This window comes from Microcaecilia unicolor, chromosome 6 (assembly GCF_901765095.1).
Source record: "Microcaecilia unicolor chromosome 6, aMicUni1.1, whole genome shotgun sequence".
Lineage (NCBI taxonomy): Eukaryota > Metazoa > Chordata > Amphibia > Gymnophiona > Siphonopidae > Microcaecilia > Microcaecilia unicolor.
The window spans coordinates 331,400,432-331,418,422 of NC_044036.1; the positions used below are offsets into that span (position 1 = coordinate 331,400,432).

Genomic DNA, 17,991 nt, shown 5'->3' on the forward strand with positions numbered 1-17,991 from the left:
TCAAGTTCGTCATATATCCCGGTGCTTCACGGTAGATAGAGCCCTCATTTAAGTGGTCCTACTGGCCAGGTTAGCTATTCAGGGACCAACACTGAATATTGCCAGTGCCTGCATAATAATGATACAGGTTCTTGTATACAGTTATTTCCCAGCGAATTTGGTTCGGCACAGCTCACAAAGAATAAAAAGAAACTAGTGTTAGTGATAAAGTAGTGATATATTCTTAATACGTTTAGAAACAAAGGACCCTGTTTAAGCTGCGCTGTAGGCGCGCTAGCGCTCACTAACGCCAGAGACACCCATGTATTCCTATGCATTAGTGTGTGCTAATTTTTGGTGCATGCTAAAAACTCTAGCGCACCTTACTAAACAGGGTCCAAAGTTTTTAATTTTCCCTTAAAACTCATATAGTTTCCAATCTTAGTTCCAATGGAAGGGAATCCCATACAATGTTACCTTATTCTGTTCTTCTGGAATGTATTATTTTTTCTCTCTTAATCCAGCCCTACCCTAGCTGAGATAATATTTAACTACTACTACTACTACTTAACATTTCTAGAGCGCTACTAGGGTTACGCAGCGCTGTACAATTTAACAAAGAGAGACAGTCCCTGCTCAAAGAGCTTACAATCTAATAGACAAGTGAACGGTCGGTCCGATAGGGGCAGTCAAATTGGGGCAGTCTGGATTCACTGAACGGTAAGGGTTAGGTGCCGAACGCAGCATTGAAGAGGTGGGCTTTAAGCAAAGACTTGAAGACGGGCAGGGAGGGGGCTTGGCGTAAGGGTTCAGGAAGGTTGTTCCAAGCATAGGGTGAGGCGAGGCAGAATGAGCGGAGCCTGGAGTTGGCGGTGGTGGAGAAGGGTACTGAGAGGAGGGATTTATCCTGTGAACGGAGGTTACGGGCGGGAACGTAAGGGGAGATGAGGGTAGAGAGGTAGTGAGGGGCAGCAGACTGAGTGCATTTGTAGGTAAATTACTCACCTTTCTAACTCTTCTTACTCTCTTACCTATCTATACGTTCCATCTTTGCTTTACCCTTCACTATCAATTAAAATGTTCTGTTTCATATTGTGTTGACATCAGAAGTAGTAACTATGCCATACTTTGTATTGCTATTTGAATATTAATTGCCTATTGCTCATGTTTGATCTGTTCTTACTGTACACTGCCTTGAGTGAATTCCTTCAAAAAGGCAGTAAATAAATCCTAATAAATCTTTTCCCTTTTCCCTGTGTCTTTCCCCATTGTTTTTTTTACTACTACTACTTAACATTTCTAGAGCGCTACTAGGGTTACGCAGCGGTGTACAATTTAACAAAAAGGACAGTCCCTGCTCAAAGGGGCTTACAATCTAAAGGACGAAATGTCAAGTTGGTGCAGTCTAGATTTCCTGAATAGTGGTATAGTGGTTAGGTGCTGAAGGTGACATTGAAGAGGTAGGCTTTGAGCAAGGATTTGAAGATGGGCAGGGAGGGGGCCTGGCGTATGGGCTTAGGGAGATTATTCCAAGCATGGGGTGAGGCGAGGCAGAAAGGGCGGAGCCTGGAGTTGGCGGTGGTGGAGAAGGGTACTGAGAGGAGGGATTTGTCTTGAGAGCGGAGGTTTGAACTTCGTGGGTGTGGCTTGGATCTCTTTCAGGGAGAGAAAACTAACAACTTATAGCAGCAGCTTCAGAGAGCATTTTCCATCTCACAGATAGGCTGCAGAGAATACCTTCTCCTGCTTTAGACTTAGTCCCACCCACCCCTAGAGTGACATGTCTTATATAACCTCCATTTCAACCCAGTCATTACTTTTACATCACCCATTTCTATTCTTCTATCACCTTCTCCCACTACTCCAACCAGAGTTACACCTGATCACACTGACCACCCTTCAACATCTTCAGTCCTTCTGTGACTGTTCTCTTCTGCTTGACTGCTTAAATATTTTAAATTTAAATGCTTTACTTTTTGTCTATTAGATTGTAAGCTCTTTGAGCAGGGACTGTCTTTCTTCTGTGTTTGTACAGCGCTGCGTACACTTTGTAGCGCTCTAGAAATGTTAAATAGTAGTAGGTTACGTGTAGGAACGTAAGGGGAGATGAGGGTAGAGAGGTAAGGGGGGGGGGGGCTGCAGATCGAGTGCATTTGTAGGTTAGTAGGAGAAGCTTGAACTGTATGCGGTACCTGATCGGAAGCCAGTGAAGTGATTTGAGGAGAGGGGCGATATGAGTATATCGGTCTAGGCGGAGGATAAGACCTGCAGCAGAGTTCTGAACGGACTGAAGGGGGGATAGATGGCTAAGTGGGAGGCCAGTGAGGAGTAGATTGCAGTAGTCAAGGCGAGAGGTAATGAGAGAGTGGATGAGAGGTCGGGTGGTGTGGTCAGAGAGGAAAGGGCGAATTTTGCTAATGTTATAGAGGAAGAATCGACAGGTCTTGGCTATCTGCTGGATATGCGCAGAGAAGGAGAGGGAGGAGTCAAAGAGGACTCCGAGGTTGCGGGCAGATGAGACGTATTGTTGTATTGGCTGGTGGTTGGGAGGCGGGGATAGTGCTGGGCAGACTTATACGGTCTGTGCCAGAGCCGGTGGTTGGGAGGTGGGGCTGGTGGTTGGGAGGCGGGGATAGTGCTGGGCAGACTTATACGGTCTGTGCCAGAGCCGGTGGTGGGAGGCGGGGATAGTGCTGGGCAGACTTATACGGTCTGTGCCAGAGCCGGTGGATGGGAGGCGGGGCTGGTGGTTGGGAGGCGGGGATAGTGCTGGGCAGACTTATACGGTCTGTGCCAGAGCCGGTGGTTGGGAGGTGGGGCTGGTGGTTGGGAGGCGGGGATAGTGCTGGGCAGACTTATACGGTCTGTGCCAGAGCCGGTGGTGGGAGGCGGGGTTGGTGGTTGGGAGGCGGGGATAGTGCTGGAAAGACTTATACGGTCTGTGCCAGAGCTGGTGGTTGGGAGGCGGGGATAGTGCTGGGCAGACTTATATGGTCTGTGCCAGAGCCGGTGGTTGGGAGGTGGGGCTGGTGGTTGGGAGGCGGGGATAGTGCTGGGCAGACTTATATGGTCTGTGCCAGAGCCGGTGGTTGGGAGGCGGGGCTGGTGGTTGGGAGGCGGGGATAGTGCTGGGCAGACTTATATGGTCTGTGCCAGAGCCGGTGGTTGGGAGGCGGGGATAGTGCTGGGCAGACTTATATGGTCTGTGCCAGAGCTGGTGGTTGGGAGGCGGGGGGTAGTGCTGGGCAGACTTATATGGTCTGTGCCAGAGCCGGTGGTGGGGAGACGGGACTGGTGGTTGGGAGGCGGGGATAGTGCTGGGTAGACTTATACGGTCTGTGCCCTGAAGAGCACAGGTACAAATCAAAGTAGGGTATACACAAAAAGTAGCACATATGAGTTGTCTTCTTGGGCAGACTGGATGGACCGTGCAGGTCTTTTTCTGCTGTCATCTACTATATGTTACTATGTATGGCAACTCTTATGTTCTTATTTTCTTTTTTGTTCTGTTTTAATTCTATTTATTACTTTAAATGTGGACTAACACAGCTACCACACCATTTTATCTAGGAAAAATCATGAAGATTCATTACGAATAGGTCTTTCTTCTTGCTAAATAGTAGTAACGTACTGTCAGTTTACTCACACCCAGTGTGTGTGCTACACTTGGCCAAACTTCTCAGATAACTTGTTCACTGAAACTGCCAGTAGATGGCGATCTTGTATTGCTGAACAGTGAATGGGCTGAAATGGGGTTCATGAGTACAAGTTTGCAGTCTGAGCAGTGGCTCAATTGTTTCTTTGCTTTAGAAAATATGAACAGGGGATGAAGTTTGAAAAATTCAGAGGTAGCACTACTAACTGTATCTGGTTTTTATTCTTCCAGTTCATTATTTCCTTCCGTTGCTGGACACGGTTAAATGTAATATTTCTGGTGGATCTATTATATATGGAAAGCTATGGGCCCTTTTTGCTAATGTGCATTAAGCACTTTGTGCGTGAATTAACATGTGCTAACTTTGCTATGTTGGCTTGACATTTAAAGGGCAGTTCTATATCTGGAAGCCCGTGTTATGCACCATTTGAGCAGATAAATGTACAGAATCTCCTCACATTCACGGATAAATGTGCACATACGTACATTAAGTAGCAGCAGGGCAGCTAAGGGCTATTCTGTAAGGATGCGAGTAAGTTGGGTTACCATACGTCCAGTTTACCCAGACATGTCCTCTTTATGAGGGCACAGCCGGGCATCCAGGCGGGTTTTTATTTATTAGGATTTATTTACCGCCTTTTTGAAGGAATTCACTCAAGGCGGTGTACAGTTAGAATAGATCAAACATGAGCAATAGACAATTACAGCAGTAAAAATATTCAAACAACAATACAATGTATGGCATGGTATACTATTTGCAATGACAACACAATATGTACTAGAACATTATAATTGGTAGTGAAGGGTAAGGCAAAGTTGTAACATATAGATGAGTAAGAAAGTAAGGAAGAATTAGAAAGTAAGGTGACTGATTTGAAGAAAGTTGCACATGGAGGAGTGGAGAAACATGTCCCGCTGCAGTATGTGCAGCCCGAGTCAATCATTGAGTGTGTGAGTGAGATTAACAAGTTAGTTACTTCTTCCGTTAAAGGCTTGGTTGAAGAGCCAAGCTTTCACCTGCTTCCTGAAGTACAGATAGTCTTTCAGGCAATGCATTCCAGAGTGTGGGGGCTACTCCGGAGAAGACTTGCTTCCTGTTTGATTGGATTTGCGGGTGAACGGGCAGGCTGGCAGCGGACGGACGGACAGGTGGGCCTCAGAGCGTCCTATCCTCCCCTCCTTTACCTTAGTGTGGTGCCCTGGTAGTCTAGTGACCTCTTCAGGGCAGGAAAGAGGGCTTCGGGGCAGGAAAGAGCCCCCTCTTTCTTGCCCAGCGCGTCTACAAACTTTCTTGCTCCTGGTGCCGCTTCAAAATGACTGCCGAGAGTTCAAGCGGTGGCCTCGCGAGACTTCCGCAGAAGTCTTGCAAGGTCACTGCTTGAATGCTTGGCAGCCATTTTGAATCGGCGCCTGGCGCAAAAGAGGTCTACAGCCGCGCCACTAGACCACCAGGGCACTACAATAAAGTACAGGAGGAAAGGGGAGGGGTAGTGAATGGAGTCATGAGGCTGGAAAATTGGGGAGGAATATACATGGGGGGAGAGATAGGGAATCTGGCTTTCTTTGAGGGGGTCAAAGTGACAGGGGGCAGGACAGGAGGCGGGGCATGTGTCCTCTTTTTCCTTAGGGCAAATGTGATAACCCTAGGATTAAGTGACATTGCATAATACAAGGGGGCGAACATGGGCATGCCTGGAAGTTTGCATGCGCTTCCAGTTAACACCTGCAGGCACTTATTTATTTGGATTTTGCTCACACCTTTTTCAGTAGTAGCTCAAGTAGAGTTACATTCAGGTACACTGGGTATTTCTCTGTCCCAGGAGGGCTCACAATCTAAGTTTGTACCTAGGTTTTAGGTACGATGGTGCTGGGCTAGCTAGTATTCTATAATGCAATCTGGTTCCCCAGGTACCATTTATAGGAAAGGTTGACGCCATGCGACATCAGGGTGCTGGTTGCTCGCTTAGCAGTTGCCCCCTTAGCATGCACTGGTTCATGTGTTAAATGCATAGCATGGAATGAGTGTGGAGAGGTTACTTATTGAGCATTAACTGTTACTGTACCAGAAAGCGTAGATCTCGCATTCTATAAAGAATACCATTTAGCACCGATTCCTGCACCCGATTTTGGACGTGAGGACTTATGCCTGCTGAAACCGGGTGTGCAAGTTGGGCGTATAACCCCTGAATTCTATAACACCGCACCTAAAGTATCGGAATGGCCCCTCCCATGGCCACGCCCCTGTTTGGGTTGCACAGCGTTATAGAATAGCACATAGGCAGCTACACACGCCAGTCCAAATTAACATCAGTAATTACTAACAGCTCATTAATTAATTTGCACGCGCTTCTGCCCTACATACCCAAATTTGGGCGACCTATATAGAATCCAGGGTCTTCCGAGGTCACTGTAGGAGAAGATGTTTGGTAAACCCCTAATGGTTACTGCATATTAATTCATGCAATTAATATACGGTAGGTAACTGCGGTCTTTTTTTTTATTTTTTTTTTTACCACACTTTAGCAAAGACCCTTCAGAAATCCACTCAGCTGGCCTCATATTTAGGTCTGATGGAGCCAGCGGGATTTGCTCTTGGACTTTGGGAAATGGCTGGGGATAACAGCTGACTTTTGCTGATCTGAGAATAGTGCTTAGAAGCTCATTCTCAGCGGAGACTGTCCCTTACTTCCAGCTGGTCAAGGGACTTTTCCATTGTGTGGGAGTGAAAACAGAGAGGGGGGGAGAGAGAGGCAAATTGAAAAAGAACATAACTGTAACAGCAAACAAAGCCGTATTATAGATCCAATCGAAACTGCAGTCATGTTATAGAACTGTATTAGAATTTCTGTGTTAGATCGGTGACATTTCTTATTCTTATATACTGTTTCCAGTAAACTTTTTTTCTGGCTTCACTGAGCTTCCGATTTGGCAGCACTGGAAGCTGAAATCCCGCGTTTCATCCACAGCAATAGCAGAGCCGGCACTGCTTGCAAAAATGTCCGTCGACCTCAGCTTTGCTTTGGAGAGACCATGTATAAATTGAGAGAGTTGAGTTCTTTTGATGTGTGCCAGTATGGAATCACTTTATGCTGCCAACCGTGCAAATAATTAGAATCTCATACCAGCCCTGTTTAACTCTGCCTTTAAGTCAGAACCAAAAGTGTAAATGTAGTTCTCCTTATCAAATGCCACCTTATTTATTTAATTGCATTTGTATCCCACATTTTCCCACCCATTTGCGGGCTCAGTGTGGCTTACAATACATTGTAAATGATGGAAATACAGTTTGTTACATTACGATTATGGGTTACATTGTGAATAGTTAAGGAAGACAGAGTCAGGTCAATCATCTTTGGGGGCGTAGAAACTATAGGATATGACGTTGGGGGATTACTAGGGTGATCGAATAATAGCAAGAGAGCGATGGGGTATAACAGTTTTTATCTGTGGGTAGATTATTGAATGGGACAGAGTACGGGGAAATGGAGTATGTGAGGTAATGTCTTGAGGCGTTATTATGGTGTATATGGGATTTATGTGTTTTGATCCTTGCAGTATGTTTTTTCAAAGAGAGAGGTCTTCAATCGTTTGCGGAAGTCGGTTAATTCATAGATCGTTTTCAGGTTGCGTGGTAGTGCGTTCCAGAGTTGCGTGCTCATGTAGGAGAAGGTTGATGCATGTAGTACTTTATACTTTATGCCTTTGCACTAAGGGAAGTGAAGGTTGAGGAAAGTTCTGGATGATTTTTTGGCATTTCTGGGTGGCAGGTCTATTAAGTCGGACATGTATGCAGGGGCTTCACCGTGAATGATTTTGTGAACTAACGTGCATAATTTAAAGGCGATACGTTCCTTGAGTGGGAGCCAGTGTAGTTTCTCACGTAAGGGTGCTGCGCTTTCGTATTTTGGTTTTCCGAAGATGAGTCTGGCTGCTGTATTCTGGGCCGTTTGAAGTTTTCTCATTATTTGTTCTTTGCAGCCTGCGTATAGTGAGTTGCAGTAATCCAGATGGCTTACCTTCAGTATGGAGGTTGGGAACTGTGCCCCAGTCCTCTCTGTTTGATAGTAGGATATATGATATTTTACCACAAGTAGGGTTACCATACGTCCGGATTTCCCCGGACATGTCCTCTTTTTGAGGGCATGTCCGGGGCGTCCGGCGGATTTTGCCCGCGCCCACGTTTGTCCGGATTTCTGGACAAACGTGGGCGCGGGTGCGAGCAGGCGCGTGCGTGCGGTGGGCGTGTGATCGGCGCCGTGGGTCTGGTGACCTGGTCTCCCGTCCCCTCCCCTTCCTTACCATGTTCCCTGGTGGTCTAGTGACGTCTTCGGGGCAGGAAAGAGCCCCCTCTTTCCTGCCCGGAGCGCTGCCTCCCCTGTCTATCATCTTTCTCGGTCTGGCTGGGGATTCAAAATGGCCGCCGAGAGTTGAACTCTCGCGAGGCCGCTTCAACTCTCGGTGGCCATTTTGAATCCCCAGCCATACCGAGGAAGATGCAGCAGGCAAGGGCAGGCAGCGCTCCGGGCAGGAAAGAGGGGGCTCTTTCCTGCCCCGAAGAGAAGACTCTACTAGACCACCAGTAAGTGAGGGGGGGGTATGTGATGGGGGGGGGGGGAATAGGGGCGGAACCCGGACCTGAAGGGGGCGTGGCGGGGGGGCGGGACATGAGGCGTGGCGGGGGCGGGGTAGGGGGCGTGACATGTGTCCTCTTTTTCAGAGGACACAAAATGGTAACCCTAACCACAAGCCCACATTAAAATCGCATCCTGCAAAAAGAGTTTTTCAAAACCCAGTGGTCCAGGTGAGTGGTGAAAGGATAGCTCAGGTACTAGCAGAGAGTTAAACTACTACACAGCACATAAAAAAAAATAAAATAAAATTCTCTTTCTGGGTGCACCATAGGCCCATGTCTGCATATTTTTCTTTTCAAAGCAAAGAGGAGCTGTATCTAAGGCATGCCATGTTTTAGCCAAAAGAAATACAAAGCTAGCTCAAATCAGAGTCTTCTCGACTGAGCCTTACCCAAGTATTAAAAAAAAAAAAATAACGTTGTTCTTTATGGTCCTGTAGGCCAAATTGCTTCAGAGACGTAAATGTAACACTTGGTTATTCTATAATTCTTTCTATTTACAATGTTCTCTTGTGTTTATTAAGTGCAGTTTCTCTCTTTCATTTGGTGGCAGGCAAAGATATGCATTCAGATCGCAGTCCTCGAGTCCTATTCGTCGCTCTGATGAAGAAAACCTCGCTACTCATCAGGTAAAATGGGGCTGAGCAGGGTCCTCAAATGTTTCAAGAGAATATCACTGAAAGGGCCAATGGGGTGTCCCACTTGGAATTTGAGCAAGATTGGGGGGAGGGGGGGAGGTCTCGGTCCATCTAGGACTTTGCTATCGTGCCATTATCTTCTTTGGCTGGTGGAACTTCATCAGCCTTGCTGCCTTGTTGCTAGCATGCATGATTTAAAAAAAAAAAAAAAAGGAAATTTCTTCATGGGTTGGATTCAGCCATAGCAAAAAAACCCCAGAAGAATGAAGTCCCATGCATTATACATGGTAACATAGTAGATGACGGCAGAAAAAGACCTGAATGGTCCGTCCAGTCTGCCCAACAAGACAAAGTCATATGTGCTACTTTTTGTGTATATCTTACCTTGATTTGTAACTCATTTTCAGGGCACAGACCGTACAAGTCTGCCCAGCACTATCCCCGCCTCCCAAAGCTAGATGATGTATAAATCATGCAGAAAGTTTATTCAGACATCCAAAGACTCATAAGTAACTTCATTCTAATGTACGCTACCAACATCACAAAGACGTGCATGTCTAAAAGATGTATGCAGAATCCGAGTGTCTAAAATGTGACACCTTCGCTGTGTTTGTCTGGATTCAGTCATAGACAAGGAAAGTGAATTCAGTGGGGCATAGTTTGGAGAACTAGAGATGCATGTAGGCAAGATTGGGTGGCAGAGCTGGTGGTGGGAGGCGGGGCAGACTTATACGGTCTGTGCCAGAGCCGGTGGTGGGAGGTGGAGCTGGTGGTTGGGAGGCGGGGATAGTGCTGGGCAGACTTGTACGGTTTGTGCCAGAGCCGGTGGTGGGAGGTGGAGCTGGTGGTTGGGAGGCGGGGATAGTGCTGGGCAGACTTGTACGGTCTGTGCCAGAGCCGGTGGTGGGAGGTGGAGCTGGTGGTTGGGAGGCGGAGATAGTGCTGGGCAGACTTGTACGGTCTGTGCCCTGAAAATGACAGTTACAAATCAAGGTAAGATATACACAAAAAGTAGCACATATGACTTTGTCTTGTTGGGCAGACTGGATGGACCGTTCAGGTCTTTTTCTGCCGTCATCTACTATGTTACTATGTATGCAACCTAGCTACACGCAGTAGCTCATCTGGGGGAGCTGTCGCTTTAAATCAGTGATAAGAGTTCTGATTTGGAGCCGTAGGATTATCAGTTCACATCCATTGACACACATAGCATTTTATTTATTTACTGGCTTATTGAACCAGATGGTGAAATCCGACTTCAAATCTCTGAAAATGAGAAGAATTTAAATCTGACTGCATGGTTATGTTTGTATTTTGTAGCTAGACTGAAAGCTTGTTCTCCTTTTGAGAGATTTATAAATTACTTTTGCCTTGAGTGTGAACTGGTATTTCATAGTACATAAATTGCATTTGTTAAGCTGAACCAGTTCAAAGACCTTAGGCAGTGTTTATACAGTTTTCTTTCCAAACTCTGAAATATTGTTTAGGTTGCAGATGAAATCATGTCTCTGTAATAACTGGCCTTGGGAAACATTAGAGGTGTTCTGAGGCTGGCATTATTTTCATGGACTTATTTAGATAGATTTTTTTTTTTTTTGCTCACTTAGTAAATCAGTTGATGTCAACAAAGTTAATAGCCTGACTTCATATTAGAGCAGCAGTTTCACAAACACACTTGAATTCCTCTGAATTTTATTGGCATGTAGAATGACTTACCGCTATGCTCAATAATCCATCAAATTGTGGCTCTTGGGATGGTTAAAAGATGAGTTCATAAAGGATCTAATCTATTACCACCAAGAACGATAGATTGTAAGCCACATTGAGCCTGCAAAGAGGTGGGATACAAATGCAATAAATAATAATAATCTGTTTTAATTGTGCTTAGAAGTCTATGCATCTAATTTTTTCCCCTCTGCTAGGGCCAGCGTTAAGTGTGCCATCCTTTGCGTATAGCTTGGCTTATGGGGTCGATACTCTTTTTCCAAAAATACTAGGACTAGGGGGCATGTGACGAAGCTACAAAGTAGTAAATTTAGAATGAATCGGAGAAAAAGTTTCTTCACTCAACGTGTGATTAAACTCTGGAATTCGTTGCCAGAGAATGTGGTAAAGGCGGTTAGCTTAACGGGATTTAAAAAAGGTTTGGACAGCTTCCTAAAGGAAAAGTCCATAGACCGTTATTAAAATGACTTGGGGGAAAATCCACTGCTTATTTATGGGATAAGCAGCATAAAAATGTATTGAACTTTTTTGGCATCTTACCAGGTATTTGTGACCTGGATTGGCCACTGTTGGAAACAGGATGCTGGGCTTGATAGACCTTTGGTCTGTCCCAGTGTGGCAATACTTATGTACTTATGTATAAAGCGATTTCACCGGCCAGAAATGGTTCCTGACCAGTTTATATTGCTTGTGTGGTTCTATCATGAAACGACTATGCTTATCTTCTCTTACCAACATTCAAACTATAAGAACTGTACCTGTTATCACGAAATGATTATATCATAACCACACTCTGTAAGCCACTTTGAGCCTACAAATAGGTGGGAAAAGGTGGGATATAAATGCTATAAATATAAATATCCAGTGATATTAGTTGGTACATGACCAGCTAGTGCTGCTGAATATTGTCACAGATTGCTCAAACTCAAATCCAGCTATTTTTTGTTGGCGGTTTGGGAACGGAGTTGACACTTCTGCAGTAAATTGCTGATTTTCAGCACTTAGCCACCTAAGGACCCTGTTTACTAATCAGCGCTAAGGGCGCGTTAGCGTTTTTAGCATGCACTAATGATGGACACACACTAAACGCTAGGTTGCCCATAGGAATATATGGGCGACTCTAGCATTTAGCTTTGCCTACTTTTAGTTTAGTTAGCTCCTCACAAACAGTCCTCTGAGAATAGGTCTCGGGTCTACCATCCATCCATCCCCATTTGTTTTCTTCTGTCCAACCCCCAGCCTTTCAGCCATGAACACAGAACAGAAATACTTGTTTGTAAATGAAAAATTGTGGCTCCAGATTCACATTCATCTAAGCTACAGGGGGGAAACTGCTGGATCTCACTCTACCCTCCCCAAGCCCACCAAAACACTGGTACTTGTATGCAGGCATAAAAAGCTTAGGGGGGTCAATATTCAGTGGGTGGATGCGGGCTCCTCACCAGATACTTCCACTGAATATCTGGTCAGACCACCTTGGTGATTTCCAGGGCTTTTTTTTGAGGGGGTACTTGGGGGTACTGAGTACCGGCACCTTTTCCGTTGTCTGCTAAAATTGACCCATGGACCCCAAGTTTTAATGAAAGAGCTGAGGCTCTACACACCAATTCTGCCTTGTCATACATTCTGTGACCGGTTGCAGGGGGCTTGGCTATTGTGGGATGGGTCCCTCAGTGATTACCCCACCCCTGAAGAGTGGCCTAGCATTTGAGTACCGGCACCTTTTTTTTTACTAAGAAATACGCACCGGTGCTTTCTATGAGGGCAAAGCGAAGGCAGAGCCAGAAGGTTATCTGGGTACCATCGCTGCTCTCCACCGGTGCCCACATAGCTGTGTGTCCAAGTGAGGCCGGAGCAAAAGCTGTCAACTCATACCCAAATGAAGAACCAGTGGTGTGGGCTGGCACTGAATGTCCGGGCCTAGAAACACCTGTGGTGGCCAGTGTTTAACAAAAAAAAAAAAAAGCTGACTGCCATGGACCTCAGAGATACGTGACTGTAATACTGACTCTACGTCAGCAAATTATGCTTTTGACATCTCTGATTCAGCTGTTTTTTTTCAGACCAAATCAATTCTTCATACATTGTTTGATAGGACATTTCACATGCACCTTATATTTGGTAGCAAAGGACTCTTATATAGCCCCTGAAGCAGCCCAGTTGGGCGAAACACGGCCTGTGTCGGGCTGTCTATATTTATATAAGCATTAGTATATTGTTTGAAATAAATTATATTTGTCCTTTTACACGATCTGCTTTTTTTATCTTCCATCTTCTGCCATGGACAGAATATCAGGCGATTTCCATGAATAACACCTAAGGGAGAGAAGTCTACATGTATTTTTTTTTTCTAGCTACCATGATGTACACTGCCTTGAGTGAATTCCTTCAAAAAGGCAGTAAATAAATCCTAATAAATAAATACTACAATTATATCTACCAGAAAGATCTTTATAGCCTAAAGGACAAGTCTAGAACAATTTAAATAACTTAAAATATATTAAAATTGCATTAGCTACTGTTGTTTAGCCCAGCTAAAGCTATTGTGAAAGTCTGCCATAGCCCTGAGCCAAGAGTACGAAGTAAAACGTATTACTTTTCTGTATGAAAAAAAACCATCTTTCACTGGGCCAGCCTGAGTTCATTTTGCCCAATTACAGATAACATCAAAAATGCAAAGCATTGAACCTGAAGTGCAAAGCTGCCCCATTTATTTTACTTTTCAAATACAGTGCGGGTGCCAGAACAATCTTCATTTTCACACTTTTCTGTTACCCGAGTCTCCTTCCTGGATGTTAAGTGCAGTGTATATTTCTGGCTGTTTTGCAACTCAGTTCCTTTTGTTTTCTTGTGCCATCATGAAGATTTTCCTGTTACAGTGGTCATTTCTAAGAAAATGTATTTGGGGAAAAAATGCCTGAAAGAAGAGGATCTTTATAAAATGGTTTATGTGTTTTTTTTTTTCCCTGCTTTTATTTGGTCTCTAAGTCATGCCCCTAGACTAGAAGCTTCAGTCTTGGAAAAGGATTCATTGTAGTAGGCCCCGTTCACTCTAAATGAAAAGATGTCCCCTGCGGTGCGTCCCAGTAACCAGGAAACCGGAGAGTGATTTACAACCCCAGTGAACTTGTGGTACAGCACCACTCGGTGGATCTGCATTTAAAGCAGGTTTGAATCTCTGCTTCTTTTTTGTTATTAAGCTTGGTAACTGTGGGACTGGGCCCCATACTTCAGCCATCCCACAGTGGTGCAGGAGCCTCCTGCCGGGCGAGAATGCAGTATGGAGACTGTGTTCTCAGGCTCCAGGAGGGGAGGTGGTTGTTGCCAATGACACGGCTCCCGCAAGTGATGTTAACGGGGGTTTAGTCTCGCAGGAGCAGTGCCCTTTAGCCCTTGACCACCTGGGTCAGTTGTCTAGAGAGGAGCAAATAATATATAAGAAAAATAAATGGAGGGGGAGGGGAAGGCCAGAAAGTAAGCCCTGGATATTGGTTTGCTGGGTATTTATTTTGAGGGTAATTTTGTTAGAACTAGTAAAAAAAGGCCCGTTTCTGTCAGAAATGAAACGGGCGTTAGCAAGGTTTTCCTCGGAGTGTGTGTTTGAGAGAGTGACTGTGTGTGAGAGAGAGTGAATGTGCGAGTGTGTGTGTGTGTGAGAATGAGTGTGTGGAAGTGCGTATGTGATCCTGGTTTCTGTAGTTGAGGGGGTGTTCCCGGGAGGGTGGCTGTGCCAGGCTGTTTGCCATCTGTGCCCTGAGGTCCCTGAGCTATGGTGATTGAGGCTGTCACACTTTCTGTCCCTCTGTATGTTGAAGATACCTTCATGCTGTTTCCTTCTGTGTGACACAGAGGTGCCTGGGTTCTGTTTAGTTTCTTTGAGGCTCTGTGGCAATGGGCTGTTCCCTCCCTTCACAGTTCTTCCATGCTGTCTGGGAAGCTGCGTCCCTGTGGGCACTGTTGATGAGCGGCATGGCGATTGTTTGGGAGGTATGTGCTTGGGGGGGGGGGAGGTGGTTGGGTGATGCGCCTGGGAGGGGGGCAGAGGAGGAGTAGGGAAACGCCGTCCGCGTGTTTCTGTACTCCTTGCCGTGCACGTGTCGCGGTTTTGTTTGTTTTGTATTCCTGCTCCTCCCCCTGCGTCCGTCGCGGTCCTTCCCCTGCGTCCGTCGCAGTTTTGTGTGCCTTCTGCCTTTCCTGCCCTGCCATCGTCGTCTGTTCATGTGACTCGTGGCTTCTGCCGCCCCGCCCCGCCGTCGACGTCATTGCGAGAGGCGGAGGGACGCGCCGTCAACGTAATCGCGGGCGGCAGAGGGATGCGAGGGCGGAGCTACAGGCCACAGGCCAAACCGGATATCTCGGCCGCCTGAAATGGCCGTTTCTGAAACTAATGAAAGGGGCGTTAGCAAGGTGAAGGCTGCAGTTGGGAGTAGCGTCGGTCCCAGCCTGCTGTTTGGGAGACGGCAACTGTCGTGGGCAGGGGGATTGGGTTGCGTCAGTGGGAGTTGGTGGTGGGAGGGGTGATAGAGGCTGGAGGCGTGTTTGGGGAGCGAGAAGCAACCTTGCCCTGGGGGGGGAGATCTAATTTTCACGTCATCACGGTCGACGCGAGGGCGTGTCCGAGAGACATGGTGTGTAGAGAGGCTTCACCACCATGAAGTTACGAACCCTTCACGGACGTAGGTGGAGCTTGGGGGCTTCATTTGAACGTTGGGGTTGCGAATTATGTCCGGATGGGGCGTGGCTGGGGGCGTGGCTAAGGGTGGGTGTATGAGTGACAGTGAGAGTGAGTGGTGCTGACAGGCTACAACAGTACAGGGCTTCAGTGTTTCCCTGCCACACTGTGAGCTTCAGAATTGGAGGTGAGAATTATTTATATAGATATTATTAGATTTTTCAACCAATGGACAAACTCAGTACCATTAACAAAAGAATGTGATTAGAAAGAGCTAACAAGGAAATGCTAAAAGACAATAACAATCACATATTCAAACTGAGTAATCCCATGCAGAATACACTTGCCCCTTCCAATCTCCCCCCCCGCCCAAACCTAAGTCCCTTGTGACCTAAATCCCAGAGGTTAGAGAGAGAGTGCCTGGATCATCTAAACTTAAAAGGCAGAGTCCCATAAAGTATTCAAAAATGCAGAGGGCAGAAACATTGGGAGGGGTGTGCATTTACCGGAGTCTACAACTTTAAGAATCTCTTCCTAGCTCTACGGCCCCGAGAGCCTTTCCATCTGGAGGAGCTCCTGCATCTGATTGCGCCACTGTGTAAGTATAGGTGGGGCATCCTGTATCCACTGCGGTAACAGGCAGCGCTTCTCAATCAAGGATGCCTTGCGTAAGAAAAAAACCAGAAACTCGAGTGCCCTCCGCTATATTGGCGACATCATCAAGGACAGAGTGCTCAGAGGTCACCTCCCAGCGCTTGTTATAAAGGCCACCCAAATGAGACCAAACATCTTTCCAAAATGGATGAAAGCCTGGGCAATCCCATACACAGTGTTTATAAGAGGCATTAAGTGCTCCACATTTCAGACAGGTCCCATCTGAAGGGAGACCTATCTTTTATTGGAAACGGGATACTCAGCTTGATGGACCTTTGTCAGTCCCAGTATAGCAACACTTATGTTCCTAAGCTACGAAACCCTATGTGCTGACGCAACAGCCACCAAGAACATGGTCTTTAACGTAAGATCTTTCAAGGAGGGCCTTCCAGAGTAGATGAAAAGGAGGCTTCTGAGGAGCCCGAAGGCTAAATTAAGGTTCCACTCTGGACACGGGGTATGAAAGAGAGGCTGCAAGGACTTTGAAAAATCTTTTACAAAGTTTAAAAGCTGGGCTGCTGCTTGTGGAGAGTGTTCAGTTGCAGGAGCTGCGCAACAAATGTGTCACGTTTTCAAGCAGGAAACTAGGTTGTGAGCCCTTGGACCACTGCCGAGGAGCGGCAGTGGCAGGCAAAACCACCCCACGCTAGAGACAGGGCAGATCTCTGACAAACAGGCTTCACCTGCACCTGGCCACTTTTCACCAAGAGTTGAGCTCCAGGCTTCAGGTGGCCGGCAGGACTTACTGGACAGGGCAGGACTGGATAACAGCTAGGCAACACAGGGACAGCAAGGCAGGGAACAGATAGGCTAAAGGACAGGACTGAAAGCTGAAAACAGCCACTAAAACAGGGAGCCAAACATTGACTAACAAGATACAAAACTAAAAGCTGCAGAGCAGCCAGTAAGATACAAACAGACAAGGACTAACACAGAACTACAACTCAGAGACAAGACAAACAAACAAACAAACAACAATCTAATCTAACTATCCACAGACTAGCAAGAACAGACAGCAATCAAGGCAGGAATAAACTGGAAACAGCAGTTAATTCCCGTGCACTCCGCTCCATGGATAAATCCTTCCTATCTGTTCCCTTCTCCACTACTGCCAACTCCAGACTTCGCGCCTTCTGTCTCGCTGCACCCTACGCCTGGAATAAACTTCCTGAGCCCCTACGTCTTGCCCCATCCTTGGCCACCTTTAAATCTAGACTGAAAGCCCACCTCTTTGACATTGCTTTTGACTCGTAACCACTTGTAACCTCCTCTCCTCCTCTCCTCCTTCCTGTACACATTAATTGATTTGATTTGCTTACTTTATTTTTTGTCTATTAGATTGTAAGCTCTTTTTGCCCGGAAATAGAAAACAATGACCTCCAATGTATTTGCTTCTTCAGGAGCCTAGTACATAACCTTGAATTTTCACTACAGTACTCTGTTTACCTTTCACCATTTGGGGGGGATAACTGAAGGGGGAATGTATGTTACGACAAATAACAGAATATAGATGATAGTAATAAATCAACAGCTATGTACAAATTAGTTTTCATCAAATTCTTGAAGTGAAGCATCTAAGAGAGAGACAGATGAATGTCACATGAGACACCTGGAAAACGCTGTGCACTTTTTGAAATTTTACAAAAATATTCCTTACTTGTAACTACACCTTGTAGTTTGCAGGGAGCGAGTAATTAAGTGGCAAATTTTATTGTGCAAGAGTTATGACCGAGTTCTTGAAGTGGAAAATCTTTGCAGCTACATTGTAGACCGCTGCATTCTGTCTCTCTCTCTCCCTCCTACCTATCACCAGTGATTGCGACCCCAGGCCACCAGCCAGGTGTTCTTCAAGGTAGATTCAGAAGGCAGTGGGGGAAATGTATGGGAAGTGACACAGTCACAGCGAGAGACCGCAGTTTGGCCTTTGTCTTCTGAAGGAAGACTAATCACCAAGAGACCTCGGCTATTGAATTGTGCAAAGCGTCTGGAGACAGCACCTGCAGACACCTCTTTTTAGAACCTAGATAAGTCTCTCTTC

The 17,991-nt window shown here is 46.1% G+C and overlaps 1 protein-coding gene across 1 annotated transcript in view; it reads left to right on the plus strand.

Annotated features, from left to right (window-relative positions):
• CEP112 (centrosomal protein 112) overlaps positions 1-17,991 on the plus strand; it is a 704,958-nt gene that overhangs the window by 27,217 nt on the left and 659,750 nt on the right. The window contains exon 6 of the mRNA XM_030208453.1: positions 8,818-8,893. Within this exon, the coding sequence (XP_030064313.1) occupies positions 8,818-8,893 (76 nt within the window). The remainder of the gene's footprint in view (positions 1-8,817; positions 8,894-17,991) is intronic.